At 37.4% G+C, this 21,260-nt stretch overlaps 1 protein-coding gene across 1 annotated transcript; it reads left to right on the forward strand.

The window, feature by feature from the left end:
* Positions 1-5,202: 5,202 nt before the first annotated feature.
* LOC107494869 (uncharacterized) lies at positions 5,203-5,931 on the forward strand. Its single transcript, XM_016115911.1, has one exon. The coding sequence runs from the start codon at positions 5,203-5,205 to the stop codon at positions 5,929-5,931; it is 729 nt and encodes a 242-aa protein (XP_015971397.1).
* The last annotated feature ends 15,329 nt before the right edge of the window (positions 5,932-21,260 follow it).

Consider the following 21,260-nt stretch of genomic DNA (forward strand, 5'->3'; position numbering starts at 1 on the left):
GTCTAAGCTTGCTCAGCTTTTGAGGAGGGAAGAATTTATCCAAAAAGGCCGTGACCAGCTTATCCTAGGAGTCCAGGCTATCTTTAGGTTGTGAGTCTAACCATATTCTAGTTCTGTCTCTTACAGCAAAAGGAAAAAGCATGAGTCTGTAGACTTCAGGATCTACTCCATTCGTCTTAACAGTCTCACAAATATGCAAGAACTCAGTTAAAAACTGATAATGATCTTCAGATGAAAGTCCATGAAACTTGCAGTTCTGTTGCATTAGAGCAACTAATTGAGGTTTCATCTCAAAATTATTTACTCCAATGGCCGGAATGGAGATGCTTCTTCCATCAAATTTGGAAGTTAGTTTAGTGAAATCACCAAGCATCCTCCTTGCATTATTGTTGTTGGGTTCGGCTGCCATCTCCTTCTCTTGTTCGAAAATTTCAGAAAGGTTACCTCTGGATTGTTGTAATTTAGCTTCTCTTAGTTTCCTCTTCAGAGTCCTTTCAGGTTCTGGATCAGCTTCAACAAGAGTGCCTTTTTCCTTATTCCTGCTCATATGACAGAGAAGAGAAAAAGAAAAAAGAAAGATGAATCCTCTATGTCACAGTAAAGAGGATCCTTATTATTAGTAGAAGAAGAAAGGGGATAATGGAAGGAGAGGGATGAATAGTCTGTATAAAGAGTAAGGATAGGGGAGGTGATAAGAGATGAAAAGAAGTATTAGTAAATAAAAAAATAAAAAAAAAGATGAGAGAGAGATTTTCGAAAATATTTTTGAAAAGGAGTTAGTTATTTTCGAAAATTAAAGATAAGATATAATAAAAAAAATTAAAATTGAAAACAATTGAAAAGAATTTTTGAAAAAGAGAGAGGTATTTTCAAAAATTGAAAAGGGAAAAGTAGTTAGGTGGTTTTGAAAAAGATAAGAAACAAAAAAGTTAATTAGTTAGTTGAAAAAAATATTAAAATCAAATTTGAAAAGATAAGAAGATAAGTTAAATAAGATATTTTGAAATCAAATTTTGCAAAAGATAAAATTTTGAAAAAGATAAGATAAAAAGATAAGATTTTTAGGAAAAAGATATTTTGACAAAGATTTAAATTTTTAAAATTAAAATTAATTATTTAACTAACAAGAAACTAAAAGATAAGATTCTAGAATTTAAAGATTGAACCTTTCTTAACAAGAAAGTAACAAACTTCAAATTTTTTGAATCAATCACATTAATTGTTAGTGTAATTTCGAAAATATGATATAAAGATAAGAAAAAGATTTTGAAAATAATTTGAAAAAGATTTTTGAAAATTTTCGAAAAACAAAGATAAAATTGAAAAGATATGATTTTTGAAAAAGATTTTGAAAAGATAAGATTTTTAAAAATTGAAAATTTGACTTGACTTGTAAGAAACAACTAATTTTTAAAAATTTTTGATTAAGTCAACTCAAATTTTCGAAAATTTGGAGAAAAATAAGGAAAAGATATTTTTTGATTTTTTGAATTTTTTTAATGATGAGAGAGAAAAACACAAAAATGACCCAAAACATAAAAATTTTGGATCAAACACATAATGCATGCAAGAACACTATGAATGTCAAGATGAACACCAAGAACACTTTGAAGATCATGATGAACATCAAGAACATAATTTTGAAAAATTTTTGATGCAAAGAAAACATGCAAGACACCAAACTTAGAAATCTTTAATGCATGGACTCTAACAAACGAAAAATGCATATGAAAAACAACAAAAAACACAAAACAAGAAAACATCAAGATCAAACAAGAAGACTTACCAAGAACAACTTGAAGATAATGAAGAACACTTTGAATGCATGAATTTTCGAAAAATGCAAGAAAAATTTTTAAAGCATGCAATTGACACCAAACTTAAAAATTGACTCAAGACTCAAACAAGAAATACAAAATTTTTTGATTTTTATGATTTTATTAATTTTTTTTGGATTTTTATTAATTTTTTCAAAAATAAAGTTTGGAAAAACGAAAAAGAAAAGAAAAATTTTGAAAAAGATTTTTGAAAAATTTTGAAAAGAAAATTACCTAATCTGAGCAACAAGATGAACCGTCAGTTGTCCAAACTCAAACAATTCCCGGAAACGGCGCCAAAAACTTGGTGGACGAAATTATGATCATCAAAGTTGGTCTCTTTGTACTTGTATGACATTTATTATTATGGCACCTTGCTATGCGTGGTCACAACTCCGTTCAACTAACCAGCAAGTGTACTGGGTCATCCAAGTAATACCTTACGTGAGTAAGGGTCGATCCCACAGAGATTGTTGGTATGAAGCAAGCTATGGTCATCTTGTAAATCTCAGTCAGGCAGATAGTAATTGATTATGGATTTTTGAAAATTAATAGTAAATAACAAACATAAAATAAAGATAAATTTACTCATGTATTTCCATGGTGGGAATTTCAGATAGGTGTGTGGAGATGCTGTGCTCCTCCTGAATCTCTGCTTTCCTACTGCTTTCATCCAATCCTTCTTACTCCTTTCTATGGCAAGCTGTATGTAGGGCATCACCGTTGTCAATGGCTACATCCCATCCTCTCAGTGAAAACGTTCCTATGCTCTGTCACAGCACGGCTAATCATCTGTCGGTTCTCAATCAGGTTGGAATAGAATCCCTTGATTCTTTTGCGTCTGTCACTAACGCCCAGCCTTCAGGAGTTTGAAGCTCGTCTCAGTCATTCAATCCCAGAATCCTACTCGGAATACCACAGACAAGGTTAGACTTTCCGGATTCGCATGAATGCCGCCATCAAGTCTAGCTTATACCACGAAGATTATGTTTAAGGAATCCAAGAGATATGCGCCCGGCCTAAGGTAGAACGGAAGTGGTTGTCAGTCACGCGCGTTCATAGGTGAAAATGATGATGAGTGTCACGGATCATCACATTCATCAAGTTGAAGTGCAACGAATATCTTAGAATAGGAATAAAGAGAATTGAATAGAAAATAATAGTAATTGCATTGAAACTTGAGGTACAGCAGAGCTCCACACCCTTAATCTATGGTGTGTAGAAACTCCACCGTTAAAAATACATAAGTGAAAGGTCCAGGCATGGCCGAATGGCCAGCCCCCATGAAGGTCTAAGGACTAGGCGTCCAGAGATGTCTAATACACTAGTAAAAAGTCCTATTTATAATAAACTAGCTACTAGGGTTTACAGGAATAAGTAATTGATGCATAAATCCACTTCCGGGGCCCACTTGGTGTATGTTTGGGCTGAGCTTGATCTATCCACGAGATGAGGCTTCTTTGGGAGTTGAACGCCAAGTTGTAACTTGTTTTGGGCATTCAACTCCGGGTCGTGACGTGTTTCTGGCGTTTTACTCCAGATAACAACATGGAATTGGCGTTGAGCGCCAATTTACGTCATCAATTCCCGAATAAAGTATGAACTATTATATATTGCTGGAAAGCTCTGGATGTCTACTTTTCAACACCATTGAGAGCACGCCATTTGGAGTTCCGTAGCTCCAGAAAATCTATTTCGATTGGAGGGAGGTCAGATTCCAACAGCATCAGCAGTCCTTTGTCAGCCTCCTATTAGAGTTTTGCTCAAGTCCCTCAATTTCAGCCGAAATTACCTGAAATCACAGAAAAACACACAAACTCATAGTGAAGTCCAAAAATGTGAATTTAACATAAAAACTAATGAAAACATCCCTAAAAATAGCTTGAACTTACTAAAAACTACCTAAAAACAATGCCAAAAAGCGTATAAATTATCCGCTCATCAGGTATTAAATTAATTTGTCCACTTAACTGGCCTTCATAGTTAGAGGTTGACTTAGTGGGAGCAAAAGTATAATTCTCATCACCATTGATAAGGATAACTAGGATAGGACTTCCAGTTTTCATACCTTGCAAAGAGATTTCTTCGTTATTAATTTATTAATTTCTACAATCCATCTCTCTTGTTCTGAAACCTTTTCAAACCCCAAAAACACTATTTTTCATAACCAATAATAAAACACACCTCCCTGCAATTCCTTGAGAAGACGACCCGAGGTTTGAATACTTCGATTTATAAATTTTATTGGGTTTGTTACTTGTGACAACCAAAACTTTTGTAAGGAAGGTTGATTGCTTGGTTTAGAAACTATACTTGCAACGAGAATTTATTATAACTTCTAAACCATCAATCTTCTGTTTTTAGATCTGAATTTACTCCTCCCTTAGGTTTCTCACTTGAACATTCATAAATTAGGATTTTGAAGAATTTTGGCTTTAGCTTTTGAGAAGAGTCTACCTCCGGTACTAGTCATTATAGCTTGTTATTTTACTTTTCATTTACTCTTCCATATTCTTAATTTATCCAGAATTGACATTGGATTATTTTTCATAGTTTATTAATACAAGACTATTTTTACTTTTAACCATCAATCTTCAGTTCTTCAATGGCCTCTCTGAGATGGCCAAGATGTCACTAGACAACTTTGCTGGTGGCACCTTGCATATGAAGATGACACCTGAAGAGGCTAACGAGCTTATTGAGATGGTGGCCAACAACTAGTATCTATACACTTCTAAGAAGAACCCTGTGAATACTAGGATTACTCAGAAGAAATGAGTCTTGGAGGTGGACACATTAGACGCCACTTTGGCTCAAAACAAGCTCATGTCCCAATAGATTAGTATGATCTCTCAGCACTTGACCAGGATGCAAGTCTCAGCTATTAATACTCAAGATGCATCCTATGACATGGCTGGGACCTACACCCAGGGGGACTCTTGTGGCTATACTCAACCCACCACTGAGGAAGTAAATTATACGGGAAACTCCTCCAGAAATCCCAATAAAGATCCCTATGCTAATACTTTCAATCAAGGATGGAGGAATCACCCTAACTTTGGGTGGAAGGAACAGCCACAAAGGTCCCAACAGAGCTTCAACAATAATCAAGGTGGAACCAATTAGAATAGATTCAACTGCAGGTAGTTCCAACCCACTAAGTAGTAGCAAGCATCCCCTCTGAGCCAAGACAATTTTGATTTAGCCTCAATAGTCTCTAAGCTTTCGAAGACTACTCACAACTTTATGCAAGAGACAAGAGCTTCAATTCAGAACTTGGAAGTGTAAGTGGGTAAATTGAGCAAAAGGATACCTAAGAGACCCCCTCAACACTCTTCCAAGCAACACAGAGGTAAATCCAAGGGAAGAGTGCAAGGTCCTCACCATGGGCAAGGAACCCGAGCCTAAGGAGGTACATGCTGCTAAGGCATTGAAGGAAGAAAAGGCTCAAGAAGAAGCTGGAGAAGCACTGTTGCACGCCCCATTGGTGGCGCAAGAGACTGGAGTACAACACCCTCAGAAATTGCAGGAGGAGACAAAGGATGAGCAGTTCACTCAGTTCTTGGAAATCTTCCAAAAGTTACATATCAATATTCCTTTTGCTGAGGTGTTGGAGAAGATGCATCTCTATATAGCCTATTTGAAAAGTGCACTTTCTGAAAAGAAGGCCTTGAAGGGAGATGAATCTGTGATCTTGACCAAGGAGTGCAGTGCACTGATTCAGAGGAAGCTACCCAAGAAGATGCCAGACCTCGGAAGCTTCCTGATTCCCTGTACCATTGGGACTATTACAAGTGAGAAGTCGCTGCTCGACCTTAAATCAAGCATAAATCTGACACCGCTCTCCGTGATGAGGAAGCTGGAAATTCAAGAGGCGCAACATACAAAAATAGCACTGGAGATGGCTGACAAGTCTCGAAAGCAGGCATATGGGCTATGGGAGAGCGTACTAGTCAAGGTTAGCAAATTATTCCTCCCAGTAGATTTTGTGATACTAGACATGAAGGAGGATACAGAGGACTCCATTATCCTAGGAAGGCCATTCCTAGCCACTAGAAGAGCACTCATTGATGTAGAGAGAGGCAAATTGATGCTAAGGTTACATGAGCACTGAATGGTATTCAAAGCTTTTGAACCTGCACCAATCGCTGACAAAAGAGGTACCTGCATACAGAGTTTAGTGCTTAAGCCTTCTCACTTGGTGGAAAGCCATACAGTACCCCCGGACATCAAACCTAAGTTTGGTATTGGGCATTTACCACCCACCAAAGATGGATGAGGCTCCAAGAAGAAGGTACCCAAGGGATGGAGGAACAAGAAGATCCCTATTGAAGACTTCTCATCTGGCATGAAGGTGGTGTTCACAAGAAGCCCAGTCATACCAAACACAGTGAATAGGATCCTGTCTCTAGAGCTTACTGAGCTAATTCATGAGAGCACATGATAGAAGTTCACAATGAGGGGTAAAGATCTGACCCCTTATGTTCCTCCTCCTTAAAGGAGCTTCCTGTCAAGCTAGTGACAGTAAATGAATGCTTGTTGGGAGGCAACCCAATCATTAATATCCTTTAGTTTACTTTCATTTTATTTCAGTTTTATTTCATAACATTTTATTTGTTATTAATTTTCATAGTTTTCATAGCTTTTCTAACATTTGTGATCATGTACAGCGCTTAGAACAGGTATAGGAGAGCTTAGACAAAAAAATAGAACACCCTGGAAAGGACATGCTGGGGGCACTAAATGTCAGGGAGGGCGTCTTACATTCTTTAGCACCCCCGTTGGGGCGCTAAATGCCAGGGAGGGCATTTAATGCTAAGGGTGCTCATCCCTTTTGAAAAAAAAAAACTACTCCCCTGCTGGCGTTAAACGCCAGAACCGGCGTTTAATGCCCAGAGAGGAGGCCTCGAGGGTGGAAGCATGGCTTTAGCCATTGGTTACAACCCACTCTCAACCACCTTTACTCATTCAATCTTTATCCATTTGCTCTCTTACTTTCCCACTTTTCCATCCACATTCATCCATCCCATCACCGTCACTTCCCTTGATTCTCTCAACCCACCTCCTACTCCACCCAATGCTCTCTCATCTATCCCATCCATCTCTCTTTCTAACGACCCAAATTCAAATTCAACTCCCTCCCCCACACCCCATAACAGAAACCCAACCCTTCCCCACCTATAAATACACCTATCTTCATCCACCTTCACCACACCTCACACTACTCTCAACTTCTTACTTACCTTCCACCATACACACTCATTTTTTCTTTCTTTTCCCTTTTCTCTTAACCAAGGCCAAAGCCTTCGCCTCTATCCCCTCCTATCCATCTTTATTTTCTTTTTATTATTCTCTATTTTTACTTTGCTCGGGGAAGAACAAAACATTTAAGTTTGGTGTTGGGCGCTCTGCTTTGGCCCTTCAAGACCAAAGACCGAAGATCAAAGAATCCTCTTCTAGGAAGAGGAAAGAGAATGCTCCTGCATCCAATCTATGAGACTTCACCCGGTTCCTTTCCAAGACATATGAGGACCACTTATATAAAGTGGTGCACAAGAAGAAGGTGATTCTTGAGGTCCGCTTTGATATGATGCCGGTGGAGTACCCGGAGATCCTATATCAGATTTTGAGATGGGGTTGGGAACTTCTAGCCAACCCCGTGACTGAGGTTGGAGTATTGATGGTGTATGATTTTTCTGATTAGGTGACAGAAAAGCATGTCAGAGGCGTGAACCTGCAGCCAAAGAATTAGCGCACCATAGTCAAAGGGCACATCATGGATTTCAACACAGAGAGTGTGAGAGTGGTGCTACAGTTACCACCATTTGGAGAGGACCCTCAGTCATACCCTCGAAGGGTCAATACTGACCAGCAGTTGGATCAAGTTCTAGCTGACATTTGCCTCTCCGGAGCTCAGTGGAGGAGGGATTCTAAGGGCAAGTGAAACCAGCTGGGTAGGCATGACCTTAAGCTTGTAGCAAGGGGATAGTTGGAGTTCACCCAATGCTCCATTCTTCCTACGAGTAATTGTTCTAAGGTTACAATCGAGCGGGCAGTGATGATTCACTGTATTATACTCAGCAATGAAGTGGAGGCGCACGAGGTAATCCCTCAAGAGTTCTACAGAATAGTTGACAAGTCCTCTACCACTGCGAGACTGGCTTTCCCTTGTCTCATCTACCGCCTATGTGCAGCAGCTGGAGCTCACATTGATGGAGATACCCCGATCGAGTTGAGATGCCGATCACAAAAAAAGGGTATGGAGCATGCTAGAAAGCTCGGACAGGGATCGCAGCAGGAGCCAGTTCCACCACCTCCGCAGGATCTTCTAGAGATGCCTCAGGGAGTTTACTTCCCTCCCCGTGACTACTAGGATCAGTTGACCACATCTATAGGGGAGATGACATCATCAGTTGATCAGTTGAGGCTAGAGCATCACGCTGCACTCTTCCATTAGATGATGGAAGAGCAGAGGAGGCAGGGGCATCATATAGAGGAGCTTAGGCGCTCTAGAGGATTCTTCGGAGGGAGCAGCAGCCACCTTTACTAAGGTGGTTGAGTTTTATTCTCCCTTCTTTTATCTTATTTCTGTTTTTAATATTTCATTCTATTTTCTATTCTCTTTTTTGAGTTTGGATGATCACTATTAGGATTTTCTTGCTTTCTATTTTAGTTGTTTATTATAGTATTTTATGTTTTTTTTAAAAGAATGTCACATGCATTGTGCACTGAGCTTAAACAAAAAATTACAAGAAAAAGAAGTAGAAAAATGCATGAGATTTTGAGTTGTATATTGTGTGTTCTAGTTATTTTAATGTGGTGGCATTATCTTTAATTCGGAATGTATGAATTAACTGTGCATATTTGATATTGGAGTTGAGAATACTGGTTCTTGAAGAATAGGAACTTAGAGAAGTATTATTGATTCTCTGAAATAAGAAAGAAATTGATCCTTGAAGCAAAACAAATAGCAAAAAGAATTGAAAAGAAAAGAAAAATCAAAAGAAAAGGGTCCAAGGCTTTGAGTATCAATGGTTAGGATGGTCAAAACTAATCTATAAGCTCAAAAGAGTGGTTTTCCCTAACCATATACTTGTGGTGTGAAAATGTCAAGTAACCCTTGATACTAATCATTTAAAGTCGTGACTAATTTTTGTTACAGAGTATGCCTACGGCTCTGAGCACCACTGTCTGGGAGAAACAGAAAGAAAAATTAGACTTCAAGGAGTTCCCCAGTTAAGTGCTTGTGGTGTTCTTGTTTCAAGTTAAGCTTGAAGACAAAACACTTAGAGTCATGGCTAGGCTCAAGGTGCAAAGCACTAAAGAAAAGAAAGAAGAGCTGTGTTCAAGAATTAATTAGAACCTAAAGAAGAGAATCTATAATATCATCGGAGTTCTAGTTCCAAAGGATACTAATATTTATGAGCTTCGAAGGATAGTGAGATGCCAAAGCTATTCCGAATTAAAGCATCATAAACCCCATTCAGTAACTGGACCTGAGCTTAAACGATAAATAAAGTCTTAGATATTTTCTCTTCTTGGTCTTATATTGTTTTGGTTGCTTGAGACAAGCAATATTTTAAGTTTGGTGTTGTGATGCATGATCATCTTATACCCTTTTACTTAGCATTTTCCAGTTGTTTTTAGTTAGATTTTTTTAGCTTTACTTAATTTTAGTGCAAAAATTCCCATTGGATGCTACTTTGAGTTGTTTTGGTATTTTTATGATTTCAGGTGAAATTCGAAGCAATTTAGCAGAGTTTGGAGCTAAAAAGAAGAAAGCTTGTAGCACCCTCCCTCAGTGCTAAACGGCTAACTGGCATTTAGCGCCAACAGGGGATCTCAACCAACACGCCATCACCCCCTTTGGGGCGTTTAATGTCCAATCTGGTGTTAAACGCCAGTTGCTAGTCCAAATCACCCCTCTTTGGGCCTCTCAAGTGGATTTAGCATTTTTTAGTTAGATCTTATTTTCTTTTTATAATTTTTATTTACAGACAATATCTTTTAGTTTTAGAATTTATTATTTTATTTTATTTTCATTTCAAATTAGGTTAGTATAAAAGGGAAAAGATCAATTTTATTCAATCTTCTTCGTTCCGCACATTTTTAGAACCTTAGTTTTCTTCGTAAGTCATGAGCAACTAAACCTCTTGGTTAAGGTTATGAGCTCTGTTTATTTCTATGGATTAGAATTATTATTCGTCTATTTTAATTAATGTATTGATTCATTTCTAAGAATTATTTTCATTCTTAATCTTATGAATTGGGTGGAACGAGAGTATGAACCTTTTCTACATGACTTCTGTGATTCTCAAGGGAGTTATCTCGCTTGAACTACAGCTTGAAAATAAATTCCTCCTAAATAGCTAATTACATGAACTAATTAGTATATGTGACATATAATCCTGTTAGCTTTGGGTAATCATGGTTTTTGTGGCAATAAACTAGTTTGAATTTAACCCTCTAATCGGAATTAAGTGACCACAAGAGTGGCGGTTAATGAAGGTTAGAGGAGGCTAAATCACTAAGAGATTAGGGTTTAGACATTTACGGTTTGCCATAAAATAAATCATGGATTGTTAAAATAGTTGGTAAGAACTTTTAATATGGAAAGATAAACATCTCTGAAGCCTTAACTGTTTTCTCATACTCTTTTTACACCAAACCATTATTTGCTTTCTTTATTTAACTTTTTATTGTTTATGAGAATTGCAACTCACCAAACCCCTTTTTGATTCGCCTAAGTCCAACTAGATATCCATCGTTGCTCAATCCAACAATCCTCGTAGGATCGACCCTCACTCATCTGAGGTATTACTTAGATGACCCGGTGTAATTGCCGGTTAAGCTGTGGGAATCTTGAATTCCCACACCAGTGTTTGCAAGCAAGTCATGCGTACACGACATAATGGGGCAGTGGCAATACCCTACGTGTACAACCATCCCTCACGTATGCATCACTCCCTAATTACCCTAGTCATGCGTACGCATAAGTAATGCGTATGCATGAATTCAAAAATCCACCCACCATTATGCGAATGCCCTAGTTGTATTTGCACAAAACCTTTTCCAACATTTTTTCTCCTTCTCCAATGTCTCTTCTTGCTCTTCACCCCAAACCTCTACTATTGTCACCTTTCAACCACCACCGTTCCAGTGCCACCGGCAACCAGCGTTGCTAGCCGCCGTCAACCTTTCTTCCCTTATCTTTTTACATTTCTCTTTTTTCTTCTCTTTCTCTCTCTTCTCTCCCTTCCCTCTGTTTCATGCCGCATTCCTTGGGCGGCCATTATCACTATAGCCCACCTCCAGCAGCCATCTCAAGTGGCAACCACTGCTACCCAACACCATTATTCCCTTCCCTTTTCCATCTGTTCTACTTCTGCATTCCTAGGTCCTTTAATGCACTTTTCTTTAATTTCTGTTATGTCTCTTTATTTTTGTTTGTTAATTTCATTTTGCTTGATTAGATTAGTTAGATTGCATGTTTAGTGGAATTTTAGGTGGTTAGGTAAGATGAACTTTGTTTGTAGAGGATTTAGGTTTGGAATTTTATTACTGTGTGTGTTTGGAATTGTCTTAAATTTGCTTGGATGATGATGGTTCACTATGTTCTTGTTACAAATCGAACTTTATTGCTTGATTCAATTATGTTTATTTGTCTGAATTCCTATGACTTCTATGTTGAATGGTTGTTGAAAATTTGTGACAATTAACTAAATTTACTTGATATTTTGTCTGCTTCAGTGGATTATTTAACCATGTTGGTTACTGGCTGAATTTGCTGAAATTATGTTGCTGAATTGATTAAGTATTTCTCATTATGCGTTCTCGGTAATTGATGTCAATTCAGCTGAGGTTTTATGCTGAAATTGGTTGACATTGTGTAGAACATTGTCTTGAAAATGTGCTTAGCTCTATTGACCAATTACTAAGCTTATTTGATCCCATTTACTGCTGTTGTGCTCCTTTAGTTTTTGTTTGAAGCTTTGTTTTATGAACCGGTGATACAAGGTTCTTATTGATGGTTTTTAGTGTCAATAAGAGCTTGCACATCAATTGGTTATTGAATTTGCATCAATGATTTTACTGATGGTTTTTGGTTGAATTTTTGTTTCATTGTCATTTTCCATTCATTTCAACAAAATGTGTTGAAGTAAGCATTTTAAAGTTTCTAAATGACTAAACATTTGAATTTTGCATTTTTATTATTGAACGCATTGATGGTAAAAAATGTTGTTTTACTTTTACTCTTATCTATTTCATCATCATTGGCTTGTGCATATGCACTTATGACAATTAAACTTTATTTGATTAAATGTGTGCACTACACACGACTTGAATTGATCATTTTTAGCATAATGCACATTGTGTGGAGTTGCATATCGCTTGTCCGTTTGGAACCTTTTGAAAACCTTTATAGGTTAAGAATCATGATTGCTATGAACATGATATTTAACTTTCTTTTTCCCTTAACTTTTATTTTTCAACTGACGTTTTTACCCTTTACTTTTCATTTTCCAACTAATTCTTTTTCCTTTTTTTAGTACATAGCAACATTGTTTCTTACTTTCTTCTGTTAAACGGGGAAGTGTCTTAACTTTCATTGGATATAATTGTTTGGAATGTGAATTCTAATTGACTTTGATTCTTATTTTCATTCACATTCCAAGTCAATTCTACTCTTATCCGTTCACTTTATAGTTTTGCTATTCCTTATCTCACTCTCTTACTTCTTGTCTCCTTGCCATAATTACTTTGCTTTACTTGCCTTTAAAATACACTTTACATACCGTTTTTTGTTTTTCCTTCTCAGGATGACGGATAGGATAGGAAAGGGTAAGGCCACTGGCCCGAGTAAGAGAAAAAGAACTTCACGGACCGCTGAAACAGTGGAAGAGCCATTACAAGAGAGATAAATTAGTGAATCAAAACATACCCTCTTTTGATCTGTCTAAGTTTGTAAACCTCTACTCAGAGCTGAGGTTCCCAGATTTTCTACAAAAGAGGAGCCTCCATGTTGAGAGGAAGCTTCAGATTCTCCCTGAGCTCCAAAAGTTTACTAAGCATCAGATCACTCAAAGGGGATGGACATTCTTAGAGAGACCTAGTAGGAGTGAATGCATCTTGGGTCCACGAATTCTACTGCAACTATTGTAGAGTAACCCTTGATGCAGTTCTCCTCCAAGGCACGCAGATCTTAGTTACAAAGGAGGCAATTGAAGAAGTCCTCCGGTTCTGACCTAAGGCTACTGAGAAAAATGATTTTCAGAAGACAGAAGAGGCCACACATATGATGGAGTTTGATTGGGATGCAGTGTTTCGAGTGATAGCCATCCATCCCGACAGCCCTTGGATCTATGGGCTGTCGAAGTCGAGTCTGAAAGGCATATTGATCAAATATCTCACCATGAGGCTAGGCTCTAGCATCAGATTCTAATCAACTATGTGATGCCTATTACTCACGAGACAGAGATCAATTCATACATGACTGTATTTATTTGGTGGGTCTTGGAAGGGAAACAACTGTACCTTCCAAAGCTCATCAGAAAATACTTGAGGCGGATGCATTACATTTGCAACATAGCATTTCGTGTCTGATTACACAGCTGGGTCTGAGAGTTGAGGTAGTTTGGGAGGATGCAGAGGAGAAGCTGACAGTTGCCGGTAGCAAGAGAATCATCCCAAACGGCAACTGGTTTCAGTCATCCACTAGACGCCAAGGACGCAGAACGACCACCACCACAGAGGCCTACTTCATCATTATCAGTAGCAGACCCATTAGCACCCTTAGCACCATCTGGCCAGCAGCACTATTATCATTCTCACAGCCAATCTACCGTCTTGTGCAGCAACTCTTCCTGTGGATTGATAAGATGGATCATCGCAATAAGCGATGTTATGAATACTTGAAGAGGATCTTTTGCTTCACTGAATTTCCACCAGAGGAGCCTGACACCCGCTCGAAGCACGAACCTACCAGCTGATGGAGGCGACGAGGAAGACTCTTTTCACACTGCAGGGTTCACTGAGCACCAAGGATGGTGCCAGATTTTAATTGCCAGATTTTGGGTGACAATTCTTCCATTTTGAACACTTTAGTTTTAGTTTTTATTATGCTTTTTAGATATTTTGTTAGCATTTTATTATTTTGGATACATTTTAGTTTGTTGCACTTTTATTAGTTTTGTTTGTACACAACTAGTATCTTTATAGTTTGATGCACTTTTATTTTGGCTTGTATATATGCTTTTATTCTTTAGTTATTGATCGTAATTGGATAATGTGATGATTGCACCTAGTTCAGTTTTCTATACACCTGATTATTTGGTTTGATTGGAATTAGAAAATAAACTTAGGATTTTTGATGAATTTCATCCAATCACATTATATATACATATATAAAGAATAAGCTTAGCCAAAATAATAAAATTTTCAAGAAAAAAAATTCTTTATAGGGCATTCCAAAATTGATTTGAGTTGTTATTTTCATGGGAACTTGCTTGAACCATATATTGTGGAACATCATTTTTTAATCTAGAACACACAACCATGTGAGTTTTGAGCCTTAATGTGTGGTTACATCATATTAACCACTTATTTATTCTTGTGTGTGTTATTCTCTTTCTATGATTGTAATATTTGATTTGTTTGAATCTTTATATCCATTATTCTATGTATATATGCATTTATGTGATTGAGGCCATTATTTCAATTAGCTCACTCACCCAAATAGCCTTACCCTTTCATCTACCTTTGTTAGCCCACTTTGAGCTTTATTAATCTCTTTTGTTCTTAATTTTAGCACATTACTAGCCTTAAGTGAAAAAAATAATAAATGTCCTTAATTTGGATCTTTGATTAGCTTAGGCTAGTGAGAGTGTGTAATATCTATGTGTGAAAAAATTAGGAACATTGGTTGATAAAAGTATATTTTGTACTTTTATTGAAAATTTTGGGAATTAGGTACATACAAGGCACGCGTGTGCAAAAGTGAGTTCGCCTACGGACGTGCATGCGTACATACCGCGTCCGCGCGGATGAAGAAATAGCCAATCGATGCGCACGCGCACATGGCGCATACGCGCCGATACTCGCACATGACTCTCTTAAAGGCAAAATGCTGGGGGCAATTTTTGAGTAGCCTATGCCCAATTACAACCTGTTTCTGAGTATATTTCATGCAGAATTAAAGCCCAAGCAATGGGGGGAGCAGTTGATTGTAGCATTAGCATCATGTAGTTTAGTTTCTAGAGAGAAAAGCTCCCTCTTCTCTCTAGAATTAGGTTAGGTTAGGTTAATTTCATCTTAAATCTAGTTCCAATTTCATGTTCTCATCTTGTTTTCTCTACAATTTCATGTTTCTATTCTTGATTCCTCTTAGTTTTCATGTTAATTCCCCTTTTTGCTATCTTTTGTGATGATGACTCTTGTTGGATTTGGACCTTGCCTTTAATGCAATTTAATGTTTGATGTTCTTTTATTGTTGATTTGAGTTGTGATCTCATTTTCCTTGCAATTGGTAGTTGTTAGATTTCAATTATTCTTGCCATTTATTATGCTTCCTTTTTATGCCTTCCAAGTGTTCGACAAAATGCTTGGAAGGATTTTAGAGTAGAATTTTATGCTCTTGGCTTGGGAAGGAAACTTAAGAATAGATCTCACTAATTGAATTGGTGGAGAACTAGGAGTTATGGACTTAGATTGACATAGCTCATTTGACTTTCCTTTATCATTTAGAGGATGACTTAATGGGGTTGATCCTTGCCAATTCTCATGTTATGGTTAGTGATAAGGATAGAGATCCTTGACCACCAACCCTTGCCAAGGCCTTTTTGTTATTTGAATTTCTTTATCATTTACTATTCATGTATCTTATTCCAAAATCCCCAAAATATTCCTTCATAGCCAATAATTGACCACTTCATTGCAATCCTCGTGAGACGACTGATGATTGGATTTTTGATGGTTTAGAATTTCATAAATGAATTCTCGTTGCATGTATAGTTCCTAAACCAAACAATAATCTTTTCATACAAAAAGTTGTTTATCACTAAAACAAACCCCTAAATTTATAAACCGAAGTATTGGAACCTCAGGTCGTTCTCCCTAGGAATTACAATAAAGTATCTTGTTATTGGTTGTGAGTTATTTTGGGGTTTTTGAGATTTTAGACAAGAAATATAAATGGCAAAAAAAAAATAAACTAACAACTAACAAAGCTCTTGGCAAGATATGAGTACTAGAAGTCCTATCCTAGTTATCCTCCTCAATTGTGATAACAAATTGTCCATTACTCCCACTTAGTTAACCTGTAATCATGGAGGAAAGTCAAGTGGATGAATCAATTTGATTCCTCAAGTCCTAATCAACTCCTAAAGGGAAGACTAGCTTTAGAGGCACTCAAATCAATTAGCAACTTCTAATTATCAATCAACAAAGGAATTAGATAACTCAAGAGTCACTAATCACTCTACCTAGGCCAAGAGGAACAAAACCTATACTAAAATCCAACCAAGCATTTCATCAAACACTTGGAAGGCACCAAAAAAAGCATAGTAAATTGACAACAAGAATGAAATCTAACAACAATTATTGAAAGGAATTAACGACAACAATTAAAAGAAACATATTTATTATGAATTACCTTTATTGAATTGAAAGAGAGTAGAAGGAACAAAAGTAGATCTACAACAAAATACAAGAACAACATAAAGGAAATTACAACAAAAAAATAGAAGAAGAATGAATATAACAACAAGGAATTGAAAGGTAGAAGTAGAATAAATAATGAATGAAAACCTAGATCTAAGAACTAAACCTAATCCTAATCCTAATTCTAGAGAGAAGAGAGAGCTTCTCTCTCTAGAAACTAACTCTAAACTAATCCTAATGTGTAAGAATGAATGGAATCCCCTTTGCTCTTTAATCCTTGGCTTTAAATAGCATTTATGGCGCCAAATTTGGTTGAGATTGGGTCCCACAACCCTTGAGAGTTCGTTGGGTGCGTTTTTATTAAAAAATCATAAACCGGCACCGACGCGTACGCACACTTGAATAAGGTTTTTATTTTTCTTTTTCTTTTCTTTTTCTTTTGTTTTTCTCATTTTTTTTCTTTCTATATACAAGAGCATCAATGCATAAGGTTTTACATTTGATCAATATATGAGTATGTACCCAATTCTCAATATTTTTAATAACAATACAAAACTACCCTTTTATTCCCCCAATGTCCCAAGGTTCCCACACTTGAATGATACACACACTATAGCCTAAGCTAATCAAAGATCCAAATAAGGACATTTATTGTTTTTCGCTTTAAGGCTTGTAATATGCTAAATTAAGAACAAGTGGGTTAATCGTAGGCTCAAATTTGGCTAACAAAGGAAGATAAAATGTTGGCTATTTGGGTAAGTGAGCTAATGAAATGATGGCCTCAATCATATAAATGCATGAATACACAAAATAATGGACATAAAGAATCAAACAATTCAAAGATTACAATCATAGGAAGAGAATAATTGCACACAAGAAGGGAAAATAGGTGGTTATAAGATGTAACCACACTATTAGGCTCAAATCTCACTTGCTTGTGTTCTTAGCTCAAAAATTCATGTTCCACAATATATATATGTGACTCAAGCAAGTTTAATGAAAAGTTTTTACTCAATCAATTGAGGTGCCTTATAGATAATTTTCTCGAAAAATTTCATTATTTTGACTAAGCTTATTGTGTATACATATGCAAAAATAAGAAAATGCAAGTAAAAATCCTAAAATCCTAGAATGAAATGCAAAAGTGTTGAATTTAGAAACTTGTCACCCAAAATTGCCGAGCGGTCAGACAACCTCCCCACACTTAAAAGTTTGCACTGTCTTCGGTGCATTCAAAGATGAGCAAGAGGGTACGGCGACTCTCTGAGTTGCTACTTTCAACTGGTAGGTCAATCGGTGCTGCGTGTTCTTAGTCTTGCTTCCGTTATTGCTTGTGGTGCGTTCATCATGAAAAAAAAATATAACACCATAAGATGAGAGAACAAAAGCAAGGAAGCATACATTGTTGGAATGAGGTAAATTACTAGAATGAGGTGAGTGAATTAATGTGACATTAATGACAATAAGGTCTTGTGAATTCTAAATTGCCCGGTTTAGAACACAACTAGCACAAAAAGTGATGTCACAAAAGAAGCATGCACTTCACTTATCCTAGTGCACTTGAGATGCTCTAAGTAAGCTTGTAAAGTAAAACAAGCATTAAAGAAGCATGAAAGTATTCAAGCTAAACTCATATGGATGCATATAATCATGAAATACAATGCATTAAGGTAATTGCACAACATCCATCAAGAGGTTGCCTAATCACCGAATAAGGCTCAAATCACATGGTGGCCAAATCATGTAATTCAAAGGAGTCACAAGCTCGAAGGCAATTCTCATCACTTGGTATTTTTCAAAAGGTAATCATGAAAAAACTCAAAACCAAGTAGCAAAATATAACCTCACCGATAGAATCCAACAAAGAATATTTAAAACAATTATGCTAAGATAGCATTTAGGCAATAAGGGGCAGCAATGTATGGTAAGCAAAATCCATAATCCAACACTTATAATGGAAAGAGAGAAAAATGAAATGAAAAAAATGAAATGAAAACTAAACTAAAACTAACTAATTAACTAGCCAACTAACTAATTAACTAATTAGTTAACTAAAATAAATAGTTATCAATGGTGTTTGGAAGTGTTGGATGAGGTGTAGAAGAAAGGAAGAAGAAAGGAGAAGGAAAGAAATGGAAAGAAGAGAAGAAAATAAATGTGGTGAAGGAAGGAAATGCGTGCGTACGCGCGCATGTCGTGCGCGCGCGGATGGTTTATTTCGAGAGTTGTGCGTATGCGTCATGTGCGCGTACACGTGAATTGGTTTGTGCCTCAGGCCCAATTTCCACACAGTGCAGGCTTAACTCTCGGGTCAAGGTATGGAAGGTGGAACTTCTGCATCCACGCGTACGCGTCATGTGCGCGTGCGCATGGATGGTCAAAAACGCTTGATGCACGCGTACGCGCGCGGTGCGCATACGCGTGGATGGTGCTCTGTTTTTCAAAAATTTTTGCTATGTTTTTGCACCAATCCAAGCATTCCAAACCTCCAAGCATCTACCAAAATACCCTAAAACCTTATTTAACAAACTAAACTATCAACTATACTCTACTAACTGAACAAAATGTGAAATCAACTAAATTCTACACTATTTACAAAAGAGAAAATAAAAAGATGTTACCATGGTGGGGTGTCTCCCACCTAGCACTTTTATTTATTGTCCTTAAGTTGGACTTATGGGGAGCTCCTCATCAAGGTGGCTTGTGCTTGTATTCATCTTGGAACTCCCACCAATGCTTGGTTCTCCATTGTGCCCCAAGATTTCCTATTTGTTGCACCATGTGTTGATGGAGTTCTTCACAAGCTTGGGGCTCCCAAAATTGATTCTCCTTGTGCGATCCGAGATCCCACACTTTATTTTCACACCCGTTTTGAAGGTTATCATCATTGATCCATCCGGGTGGTAAGCAAGAGGAATTCTCGAGGTTATACCAAACTCTCCTTTTAGACCCATTCAATTGAGCACTAGCCCAACCCTTACATCTAAGCCTTGAAGTATCAACCAAAATGAGCCTTGACTTATAATGCCATCCACTAAACATTTTTCTCTTACGCTTTATCCCACAAATCATCCTAAGTTGACCATCTATTTTAAGCAAACCATACTCAAGTGGGACAATAAAAGCTAATAGAAATGAGTTTTACCCACTCAAGTGAAGGAATAGATGACAACCTAGGCAAAGAAGCTTCCAAGGATCTTGACAAAGCGCACTCAACTTCCATTATTTTTTTTCTAAGGACTTCCACCTCTTCACAAGATTTTTCAAATTCAATCCTTTGTTCATCAATTTCATCTAACTCTTCTCCATCACTTAAATCATAAATGGGAGGTTGAGAGAAATCTACCTCCACATCGTTCTCTTCTTCATCGGGAGAGGGTTCTTCAAGTTCAAAGGATTCACCACCACTAAGTTTTGATGCTTGATCTTCATTACCAAGGGAACTCAACTCTTGCTCCATTCCTTCCAAGTCTTCATATGGAATATGTCTTGGAGGTTGTGCACATTCCTCCTCAACATTAACTTCAATCTTCTTGGAGGGGTTTTCTATAACTATAGCTTCCCATGGAGGTTCCGCATCTCCTAAGTCTTCAACCACTTCTTCCTCTTCTTCAATGGCCATAGGTTCCTCCAATTGTTCTAACACAAAGTAGCCTTCCTCCTTTTCCACCAGAGTTTCCAATCTCTCCTTCATGCTATGCTCTTCTTTAGATTCTCCACATGTAGCCATGGGAGCTCCTTGAGTGTCCAAAAGTTGGGATTCTAGCTAGTTTACCACCTCATCCAAGGCGGTCATGAATTGTTGCACATCACTTGTCATCTCCTCTTGTCCTTGAAGAAGGACACCAAGGGTTTCATCCATTAGAGATTGGGGTGGATGGAAGGGTTCATCATATTGGGGGAAGGGTTCATAATAAAAGGGTGGTTCATCATAATTAGAGTGTGGTGGTTCAACATTCTCCACTTTTTCCACTTGTTGCACAACATGCTCCATGGTTGCTTGAAATTGATCCAATGCTTCCTTGAGACGATCCCTTGACACTTGTTCCACTTGGATATCATGATAGGGATCACATGGCTCTTGGATCGATGGATATGAGTATTCTTCCATGGGAGGTTTTGGTGGAAAGTAGTATTCATCTTGTGGTTAGGAATTTTCATTTATTGAAGGTGGTTCATCTTGGTAATAATATGGAGGGGGTGGCTCTTGAAAATGTTGATGTTGGAATGGTGGTGGCTCTATGTATGGCTCATATAGCTCATATGGTTGTTGGTAGGATGGGTATGGATTAGGGTCATATGAAGGTGTTTGGTGAAAAGAGGCTTGTGAGTGTGGTTGAGGTTCATGTTGATGATATGGTTCATAGGCATATGGCGGTGGTTCTTGAAAGTCACAAGGAGATTCACCATAGCCATTAGATTGGTATGCATCATAAAATGGCTCTTCTTCATAGTGCATTGGTGGAGGTTGTTGCCATAAAGATTGATCATGTGCATATGGCTCCTCCCACCTTTGGTTATCCCATCCTTGATTCACATTCTCATTATAGTTCTCATCACCTACAACATAGTTGTAACTACCCTCATAGCCAAAGTGAGAATTCATGATAGCAAGAGAGGGAAAAAACAAAAAAAATAGTAACAAATAAAGAGAACAAACTAAAAACTAACAAAGAAGCAAAAAGCAAACATATTTACAATATTCACATATATACAATAACCAATAACACAACACCATTGCAATTCCTCGGCAACGACGCCATTTTGATGATTAGATTTTTGATG

The sequence above is a fragment of the Arachis duranensis genome, chromosome 10 (genome assembly GCF_000817695.3).
Source record: "Arachis duranensis cultivar V14167 chromosome 10, aradu.V14167.gnm2.J7QH, whole genome shotgun sequence".
In the NCBI taxonomy this organism is placed as follows: Eukaryota; Viridiplantae; Streptophyta; class Magnoliopsida; order Fabales; family Fabaceae; genus Arachis; species Arachis duranensis.

What these genes read in the sequence shown, in the direction of transcription:
- LOC107494869 (XM_016115911.1), top strand. Translation starts at nt 5,203, where the DNA reads ATGGGCAAGGAACCCGAGCCTAAGGAGGTACATGCTGCTAAGGCATTG.